This window comes from Protopterus annectens, chromosome 6.part0 (assembly GCF_019279795.1).
Source record: "Protopterus annectens isolate FY-2018-M chromosome 6.part0, PAN1.0, whole genome shotgun sequence".
In the NCBI taxonomy this organism is placed as follows: domain Eukaryota; kingdom Metazoa; phylum Chordata; order Ceratodontiformes; family Protopteridae; genus Protopterus; species Protopterus annectens.
The window spans coordinates 709,198,062-709,209,319 of NC_056737.1; the positions used below are offsets into that span (position 1 = coordinate 709,198,062).

An 11,258-nucleotide genomic window follows, 5' to 3' on the forward strand; every position below is an offset into this window, starting at 1 on the left:
TGTCAATGTGACACAAGTGCAGTACTAACATTCATGTAAGAAACGATGAGTGATATTGTGGCTTCTTCAGTGAATGCTAATATTGCATTCGTGAGCACAGCTATAGTAGTAGCACCAAGAATCTTACTTCAGTTTTTGCTTGTTTTATAGGTTTTATAGGTTCACAGGTAAGTACTAGGCCCTTGTGGCCATTTTAAGCCTAGCCAGTTCTAGTTTACTGCTCTCCAATACTATTTTGTTATAGGTTGACCTTACCTATCCCATGATTGATAATTATATATTAACCCCTAATGAGAATAATTGAGTTCTTCCCATAGATAATTTAAGAGGTCCCATGCCTGGGATAAAGCATTTAGGAGCTGTCTCTGTTCATTAGTAGCACAGGGGGCAGTCCTAGGGTAAGTGTTATGTTATCATCCATATATCTAAGTTTCATCCCATGCTAAACGGAAATAATTATAAGACAGTTGTAATGGCAGCAAATGGGGGAATCTAACAAAGCTGAGAACTGAAATAGGAGGGAAGATAGTGGAACAGCACAATGGTGCAAAGATGGGGATGGCACAGTGGTTCAGCGGTAGTGTTGTCTTCTCACAGCAAGAGGTTCTCTGGTTCGATTCTCGGCTGGAGTGCATTCTGTGTGGAGTCTGCATGTCTTCTCTGCATTCATGTGGGTTTTCTGTGGGTACTTCAGTTTCCTCCAATGTTACAAAGACATGTGTCTGGAGCATTTGTCCCCGGCCTTCGCTGAAAATTGGCTTCATTCCAAGTCGGACTTTCCCCCTAAATAACTGTTAAATAAATAAATTAATAAACAGGTTAATGGTTTCAAGTACCTGGGAGGAGTGGTTGAGGAGAATGGAAATCTGAATCAGTTGAAGTATAGAATCAGAAGGGCTGCACCCAACAGGCACAAAGTGGCAGGGGTAGTGTATGACAGAAGAATGCCAAAGAAGTTGAAAAGTAAGCTGTACAAAACAGTAGTGTGACCAGTACTACTGTATGGTACAGAAACATGGGCAGTAAAGGCAGAGCAGTTGAGGAAAATAGAGGTGATGAGGATGAACTGCCTGAGATGAGTGGTAGGATGCACACTGTGGGACAGATGAAGAAATGAGGACATCAGAACCGAAGCCAAAGTAATTCCAATTGCAGAAAAGGTCAGAGAGAACAGACTGCAGTGATTCAGGCATATGTTTAGAAAAGCAGAAGACAATATGGTGAAGAAGATTTGGGACAGACAAGAAGAAAGCAAGAGGAAAGTAGAGCATCCAGCAAAGATCTGGATGGATTGTGTGAGAGAAGACCTGCAACTGTCAGGTATGATTGAAGCACCACACAGTAGAACAAACCAAACCTCACACCACAAGTCAGGCATGATTGTTGAAGAAGGTAGGAGAATGAAATTGCATATATAGAGAGAGATAAGGACAGCTGACACAACACCCCAACCCCATGTAGAAAATGGAAAATAGGGTGGGTTGCTGATGATGATGATCCAGTCCACAGAGCTACACTGTGCTTGAATATGGACAGGGATGAACTTCATTTTGTGTAGATGGGGAGTCTGTTCAACAGCAGCAGTGGTATCCTCAGCAAGATGTACCTGCCCCTCCAAACCATTCTGTTGATGTTCAGGTTAATGGTATCAAGTATCTGGGAGGGGTGGTTGAGAATTTCAAGACTAGAATCAGAAGGGTTGCAGCCAACCGGCTCAGAGTGTCAGGGATAGTGTATGACAGAAGAATGCCAAAGAAGCTGAAAAGTAAGTTGTACAAAACAGTGATGTGACCAAGTATTTCTGATGCCATTTGACTTGCTGATGTGCAGTAATTCCATCAGTAATGGATTGGAGGATGCCTTGTATGCCAGACACATTTCACCTGTTAGCAGACTGTAAGATACCAAGTATAGTGACAGGGCTTTGAGATGGTCCATGTAGGACATGTTGTTTAGACATGGGTAGAAAACTTCCCAAAGGATACAATAATGCATTTTTGGCATTTAGTTTCAGTCCATAATTTTGGCACCAGTTATTTATTTGGGACAAACCTTCCTGCAGGATGGCTAATTCATTTGGGTATTTAATGAGTGTTCCTAGCTTGCAGTCATCTGCACTCAGTCAGCCAGAGCCCTTTGGTATTGGTTTTTACTTCAGAAAAGTAGATGTCAAACAGGAGACACCCCAGCACAGAAGTGTGGGGGGGTTCATTGGTGACGGGTCTCTTTGTGGGGGTAATTTCCCCTATTTTGATTATCTGCATCTTATTGTGAACCTGTTGGCAATTAAATGGGTGACACAGGGATTTATTCCCAGCTTATTTAGCTTTTCTACTTTGCCTGAGTGGAGAATTATGTCAAAAGCTTTGGCCAGGTTGAGGTATGTGGTATGTGATGTGTACCATTTTGCCTCATCCATTGCTTGGTGACCTTTTCATACAATCTACCAGGTTGAGTAAACATGACTTGCCCTTGATGAATCCAAACTGTAGCAGGTCAAGTGCTTTGAAGTTCCCAATGTCCTGATTGATTAATTCCATGATAAGTCTTTTTATGGCTTTGCATATGAGGCTGGTCAGACTTGTGGTTCTGTAATTTCTTGAGTCTGTGGAAGGTCCTCCCTTATGCAGGGGAATGACCATAGCTGTTCTACATTTGCTTGGTGCAAAACATCTGTGGAGGTTGAGGTTGAACAGTGTTATTAGGGGTGCGGCTAAATCATGCTTCATGCTATTTAAGATACATCCATGGGTATTGTCAGGAGCCATTAATGCAGTATTTTTAGCTTTTGATAGCACTTTTAGGACTTGAGCTTGTGTGATAGCTGGAGGCAAGCCAATTTTAGGTATATCTTAAGGGATACAGAGGGTAAAGAGGGGTAAAGTTAGAGATAAATTTATTGGCTAGTAGGTTTGCTATATCTTCAGCCTCTGTCTAGGTAACATTATGGGCGGCACAGTGGTGCAGCGGTTAACGTTTGTCGCCTCACAGCAATAGGTTCTCCGGTTCGATTCTCAGCTGGGGTGCCTTCTGTGTGGAGTTTGCATGTTCTCCCTGTGTTCGCGTGGGTTTCCTCCGGGTACTCCGGTTTCCTCCCACATTCCAAAGACATGCATCTGGAGCATTTCTCCCCGGGCCTCCGCTGAAAACAGGCTCTGTGGAACCTAGTCAGACTTTCCCGGTCAACAAATGATAAATAAATAAATAAAAATAAAAATAAAAAATAAATTGCTCACAAGCAGCTCAGTATATTGTTGTATTGTGGTTTTGAGATCACGAACATAACTAAAAAATGCCTTGTTTTCTTTTGGTCTTCATCTTTAGGAAACAATTTTTTTGTTCTCAGCTTTGGATTGATGGGATGTAAGTCTAAGATAACTGCCCATGTACACTAGATGACCCTTTGAGGGTACACAGCATTTACTCATAACAAATCCCCTTTAAACTCCCAATACTGTAAATAAAGGCTTTTTTAGTCAATGGAAGTGAACTCATGGTATTTTGTAGTCATGGTTTTCTGTACTGAATACATAGCTCTTGGCCTTAAATGTCCAAAATGTGGAACATAACTGCTCACAATGTGGAATAAATGGGAAAAATATTAAATGCTTACTAACAACTTCAACTAGAAGTTCACAGTATAGTTACTAACTCTCATTATACTTTAAAAGATTTCTTATATAGCATGAGGCATGATTTAGCCACAATCCTAACAACACTGTTCAACCTCAGCCTCCATAAAGGTTTTGCACCATGCAAATGTAGAACAGCTGCAGTTATTCCCCTGCATAAGGGAAGACCTTCCACAAACTCAGCCAAGTACAGAGCCATAAGTCTGACCAGCCTCATATGCAAAGCCGTGGACTAAAACCAAATGCCAATAAATGCATAATAGTATCTTTTGGAAAGTCATCCACCCCTGGTAACTATCATAACACACCCCTTAGAGTTGATTCAGTACTCAGGGACTTGGGGACACACATAGATAGTAATCTAGCCTTTGACCATCATGTGTCTACAGTAGTGAGGAAATCATTCTATGTTGCGCAACTTATAAACAAAGGTATGGCATCTAGGTCCAAGGAAGTCATTGTTCCGCTGTATTTGGCACTCATCAGACCTATCATTGAGTACAATGCCCCCTTTGGTATGTACCTAATGAGGCATATCCAACAAATGGAAAGTCCACAGAGGTTCCTCACTAAAAGAATACAGGGCATAAGTAAAATGTCCTATGCAGACCTGCCTCAAGGCTTCATCTCTGTATTCTGTCTTGTACAGGCTGTTGAAGGGAAATCTCTGCCTGGCATACAGAGCATTGTCAGACCCCACTCTGATGGACCTCCTGCATATCAGCAAACCAAACAGCATCAGCATTACTCATTCTAAAGACTTAAACCTTGTCTGTGTTATAAATAGGACCTGCTAGAGAGACAGGTATATATCCCAGAGACTACCCCATCTCTGGAACAGGTTCCCCATCCATGTTAAGCAGAGTTCCTCCCTAACCCAATTCAAGTGTAACTTGGACAGTTGGATGGGGAACAGGAAATTCATCGCTGGGTTGGACACAGGCAACCTGTAAATGGTTCATCTCCCAGGCACCTGCTTATAAATTTTTCACCTCCTAAGCCCCTGCTTACACTTATCAAGAGTACTAGAACTTGTTGGAGACTTGGGTTGCATGGCTAGGCTTAAAAAGGCCCTTGTGGTCATTAGCCTAGTAAACACCTATGAACTTATGAACCTAAGTAATATAATTTAATAGTATACACTATTTTTTACCATGAATATTTGTTAAAAATGTCTTGAATAATGAATGTGTGCAAAACCATTTCAGCATGAAATATAGAAAACACTCCTCATAATGTGGTACAGTTGAGAGCTATGACTGATAGATATTTCTGTTCTTTTCTGTAGATGCCAGTGAGTGCCACATGTGCCCTGAAATGCATTGGTCTGATGAGAAACATGAGAAGTGCATTCCCAAAACTATTGAATTCCTGTCTTATGAAGAAACACTTGGTGCTGTACCGTGTACCATTTCTTTACTTATTTGCCTGCTCTCTGCTTTTGTACTCTGTGTTTTTATTAGGTATCGTGATACCCCTATTGTGAAAGCAAACAATCGTGACCTCAGTTACCTTATACTTGTGTCTCTCATACTTTGTTCACTTTGTTCTTTGATATTTATTGGTCATCCAGAGAGAATAACCTGTGTGTTAAGACAGACAACTTTTGGGTTCATCTTTTCTTTTAGTGTTTCTTGCATTATGTCTAAAACCATAACTGTTGTCCTTGCTTTTAATGCTACAAAACCTAACAGCAGGTTACGTAACTGGGTTGGACCAAGAATCTCTACTTCTGTAGTAATCTGTGGCTCCTTTATTCAGCTTCTCATATGCATATCTTGGCTTGTGATCTCTCCTCCTTTCTCAAAACAAAATTCAGAAGATGAAGGTGGAAAGATAATTATTGAATGTGATGATGGCTCACACACTGCATTCTGGTTTATGCTTGGGTACATGGGGGTGCTCTCTATAGTGAGCTTTCTGGTAGCTTTTTTGGCAAAATCTTTACCAGACAATTTCAATGAGGCCAAGTTTATTGCTTTCAGTATGCTAGTATTTGTCAGTGTATGGCTTTCCTTTATCCCAGCATACCTGAGTACTAAAGGAAAGTACATGGTGGCTGTGGAAATATTTGCTATCTTGTCCTCCACTTCTGGAATGCTAAGTTGTATATTTTTCCCCAAATGTTATGTCATATTAATAAGACCAGAATTAAATACCAGAGAACAGTTAATGGGGAAAAAGAATAATAAAAATAAAATATAGTACCATAGGAGATGCCCTGCAAAATGTGTACAGCTGTGATATGTTGAATTTTTCTGTTATTTCCTTAACAAAGAAAACAATTTTATGGATACAAGCTGTTCCACTTTATATTAATAAACACATAACTGACATTTTAGTTAGTATCATGCGAAGTACAAACTGAGAACAACAGCTAAAACACTTCTTGACAACATCTGATTATAAAACATGTAACAAAATTATAGTCTGCATAAAAATGTGGTAATAAGCATGTGTACTAGTATTAAACATGTTGATTTGTATTTTTAAACATAGATGGAAATATAATAAAACTATTTGAAAAAGGTTTTGTTAAATTATGTATCTGTAGGTTCTACTTGATGTGTTATTGATTTATTGATCATACACTACTGCAAATATATATATATATATATATATATATGTATATATATATATATATATATATATATATACACACACACACACACACACACACACACACACACACACACACACATATATATATATATATATATATATATATATATATATACATACATACACAGACACACACACACACGTGTGCGCGTGCAAGACAAGCTTTATCGAGAATCCTTAAAAAAGAAAACACTGAAAATACTGAATCACAAAAAATGCAAGGTAGGTTTAACTGTATACATTTGTTGTTTATTTAGCAAAGTGCTCTGCGTGTACATCATTCTACATTGGTAAAACCAATAGGGAATTAAGGAGAAGGATGTATGAGCACTTATATGCTATAAAAAGTAAAAATTTAGACAATGCACTTTATAAGCACACTTTATTGTGTGTTAATTTTAAAAAGTTTTTCTTTTGTGTAATAGACAATGTGCCCAATGATTTTAATAGAGATAAAGTGGGGGAATTAGAATATAAAGAATTCAAATGGAAGATTCTTTTTAATGCATATAATTCACCTGGGTTAAACGGTGGGGTAAACTACAAAGCAGTTTTACGAAGAAAAGCGCTTTATGATAAAAGCAAAAAAGTAAACATGCTGTTTTTAGTGTTTTAGTGTTTTTCATGTGTTAGTTTTCTTGCTTTTGCATATCTTATTAAATAACTAGTCATGGTAATTGTTGTAAGTATGTGATTGGTGGTTTTAAAATTGATTTATAATATTTAAACCAATGAGATTTTTTTTCCCTTGTTCTGATGAAAGCTAACAGCCGAAAGTGCTCAACCTTTGTGGATTAAAAAGATTTTGCTACAATTGGTGGTTCTGTTCTTCCAGTTTGCTGCATTTGGTGTGGTAGTTTTTGTTTAGTATGTTGTTTTATGCTACCCGAGAGGCTTTTTTGAGCACCGTATTCTTTGGTATTTCAAAATATTGTTATGTAATACAGAATGGCATTAAATGCTGAACTTTAAAAACTTGAACACCATAGCTCTAAAAGGTTCACTTTGTTTCTTTTGTTCTCTAGCATGTATATTGCTGGGATTTGTCAACAATTATATTTATTCTCAAAGCATTTAAATAATAATTCACTGCCATTTTGGTGTCTTAATCACTTCAGTTGAGATAGCAGTGACAACCTCCTATCACAGCAACACTGTTTTATTCCAGTACATCATCTATGCAAACACCCACTATGTCCCTTGAACTCTAGTGCCTCATAGAAATACACTGAATCACTTGCACAGGGCCACTTACTTAGTGTCTGCAAGGTCCTGCATTATTTAATTATTCATGCTTCTTTAAATCATGACTGGACTTCCAAATGGAATCCTTTGGGGTTTCTGTTTTTATACAAACTTGTAAGTGGCACCTGAAGAGCTACAGATAACAGCAAAGTGTACTGCTTCTTGGAGTGGAAACCTATATCACTAAAGTATGTTTTCTAAAACTAACTCTGTGTGAACCATCATTTTTTCTAGGTCAGTATTCAGTGTACCTGGTAGCACTGTTATGATTCTGTAAAATATCACTATTTGTACATTGGTATTGTGTACCTGATAGTACTGTTAACTAAAGCATGCTCTTTAAAATTAGCTCTGTGCGAACCATCACTTTTTTGTAGGTCAGTATTCAGTGTACCTGGTAGCACTGTTATGAGTCTGTAAAATATCACTATTTGTGCGTTGGTATTGTGTACCTGATAGTACTGTTAACTAAAGCATGCTCTTTAAAATTAGCTCTGTGCGAACCATCACTTTTTTGTAGGTGGCTATTAAGTGTACCTGATCGCAATGTTAACTGACATATGTTCTTTAAAACTCGTTATGTAATAACCATCAGTTTTTGCAGGTGGATATTAAGTTTACCTAGTAGCCCTGTTAACTAAATCATTCTCTTTAAAACTAGCAATGTGCAAACCATCATTTTTTCTAGGACAGTATTAAGTGTACCTGGTAGCACTGTTACGATTGCATGAAAGATCACTATATGTAGGTGAGTACTGTGTACCTGATACTACTGTTAACTAAAGTATGTTCTTTAAAACTAGATATGTGTGAACCATAACTTTTTGTAGGTCAGTATTAAGTGTACTTGGTAGCACTGTTATGATTCTGTGAAAGATCACTATTTGTAGGTGGGTACTGTGTACCTGATAGTACTGTTAACTAAAGCATGTTCTTTAAAACTAGATATGTGCAAACCATCACTTTTTTGTAGGTGGGTATTAAGTGTTCCTGGTAGTGATGTTAACTGACATATGTTCTTTAAAATTCACTATGTGAGAACCATCAGTTTTTGTAGGTGGGTATTAAGTGTAAAAAATCCATGAATGCACAAACTAAAAAACAACACTAGCAACAGGAAGAAGGGTATCTTCAATATTCAAAACCAGGTTCTGATGAAATCTCTGAATGGTCAGAGACGAAAGCGCTTATCCACAGTTACTTGTCCAAAATAAACATTGTGACCTAGAGAATATTACTTCTTCTGTTGCCAGTGTTGCTTTTTGGGTATTAAGTGTACCTGGTAGCGCTGTTACGATTGTGTGAAAGATCACTAAGTGGGTATTGTATACCTGATAGTACTGTTAACTAAAGTATGGTCTTTAAAACTAGATATGTGCAAACCATCACTTTTTGTAGGTCAGTATTAAGTGTACCTGGTATCGCTGTTAAATAATGCATGCTGTTTAAAACTACATATATAAAGTATCATCTTTTTGTAGGTCAGTATTAAGTGTACCTGATAGCACTATTAACTAAAGTATGCTCTTTAATTAGATATATGCGAACCATCACTTTTTGTAATTGTTAAGTGTACCTGGTAGTGCTGTTAACTAAAACACATCCTTTAAAACTAGATCTGTGAAAGCCTTCACTTTTTTGTAGTTAGGTATTAAGTGTGCCTGGTAGTAATGTTAACTGACATATGTTCTTTAAAACTCGTTATGTAATAACCATCAAGTTTTTGTAGGTGGGTATTAAGTTTACCTAGTAGTCCTGTTAACTAAAGTATTCTTGTTAAAACTAGCTATGTGTAAACCATCATTTTTGTAAGTCGGTATTAAGTGTACCTGACAGCACTGTTATGATTGTGTGAAAGATCATTATTTGTAGGTGAGTACTGTGTACCTGATAGTACTGTTAACTAAAGCATATTCTTTAAAACTAGATCTGTGTAAACCATCACTTTTTGTAGAGCAGTATTAAGTGTACCTGGTAACGTTGTTAAATAATGCATGCTCTTTAAAACTAGGTATATAAAATATCACTTTTTCTAGGTCAGTATTAAGTGTATCTGATAGACCTATTAACTAAATTATGGTCTTTAATTAGATATATGTGAACCATCACTTTTTGTAAGTGAGTATTAAGTGTACCTGGTAGTGCTGTTAACTAAAGCATGTTCCTTAAAACTATATATGTGCAAACCATCCCTTTTTTGTAGGTGGATATTAAGTGTGCTCGGCAGTGCTGTTAACTAAAGTGTGCTCTTTAAAACTAGCTATGTGTGAACCATCACTTTTTATAGGTAAGTATTACGTGTACATGATAGCGCTGTTAACTAAAGCATGTTCTTTAATTAGATATGTCCAAAGCATCAATTTTGTAGGTGAGCATTAAGCGTACTTGATACTGCAGTTAACGAAAGCATGCTCTGTAAAGCTACATATGTGTGAACCATTACTTTTCTGTTTGTGGGTATTAAGTGTGCCTTGTAGTGCTGTTAACTAAAGTATGCTCTTTAAAACTAGATATGCGTGAACCATTATTTTGTGTAGGTGAGTATTAAGTGTACCTGGTAGTGCAGTTTACTAAAGCATGCTTTTTAAAACTAGAAGAACAATAAAGACTTTATAAGAAAAATTATAAATAGTTAAAAGGATATAAATATGTATGTGCCTGTAAAATGTACATTTGTAAATATGTAAATAGTGTGTTTTTTATATTGTGTAAAATAAAGGACCCCAATGCTCTTTGATTGGTGTCACAGTATATTTTACATCTAGCTGTGCTACCAGCCACTCAGGCATATAGAGCCTCATTTAACATCTCATCTGAAGGATGACATAATCAGGAGAGCAACATCTCACTTATACTGCACTATAGTGTCAGCAATCCATCTATCTGGTGTGGTATAGAACTCACAGCCTTCCGGACCAAATACAAGTGTGCTACCTGCTGCACTACTGACACTGTATATACGTTCACACATTTTTTAAGGAACAATGATGACATATAACACCAGAGGTAAGACAAAGAAGGGAAGAGGGGAAATGCCTGCCAGATTAATGGCGTAAAGTGACTTTTTCATGGAAAGCGCAGTGAATAAATAGAATACATTATGCTAGGCTAACAAGTAGCTGATTTTTAAGAATACAAACTACTTCAGGGAAGCTTGGGTTAGGTAATGAACTAATAAAAGAGCCCCAGAGTTTCATAACTTACAATTTATGATATTCCATCTGAGTTCTGCAAATAAAATTATTAGCTGCATCTCATGACATCTATACTATACTTCCAACCACCTCCGGTCACTCTGAAAGACCTGCCATCTTACACCAAATTCAGAGCACAACATAAAAAAAGTCCTGCTCAACCAAGCTAAGTGTCAATACCCTCAAACAGATCACATTATTTAACCTTCATGGTCAGCTATTTGCCCCATCATGTCCATCACTACCTCAATCTTATGCATCCAGCTATGCAAAAAATACTAACGTTGTACTCCCTCCCTCTGCATCCTCACCTCCTCCATTTATTACATTCTCTTCTCTTCACTTCCTCCTTCTTACCTTCATTCCTCACCATGCTCCATCTTACTATTCCCCTTTATACTTTACACAGCTCTTAGTTCAATCTATTTTTCTTTGCCCCTAATATTTAAAAATTGTTAGTGTATCTTGTTTGGATTATTGTTTTCACTGACTGTATCTTATTGAGCATTGTGATTCTATTCACCCACACTGTGCCTGCAACTGGTCCACTGAGATCAATATACTA

General features: G+C 37.4%; 1 protein-coding gene across 1 annotated transcript in view; it reads left to right on the top strand.

The window, feature by feature from the left end:
- LOC122803881 (vomeronasal type-2 receptor 26-like) overlaps nt 1–6,199 on the top strand; it is a 263,934-nt gene extending 257,735 nt beyond the window's left edge. The window contains exon 5 of the mRNA XM_044073562.1: nt 4,921–6,199. Coding sequence (XP_043929497.1) covers nt 4,921–5,837 — 917 coding nt within the window. The 3' untranslated portion in view covers nt 5,838–6,199. The remainder of the gene's footprint in view (nt 1–4,920) is intronic.
- The last annotated feature ends 5,059 nt before the right edge of the window (nt 6,200–11,258 follow it).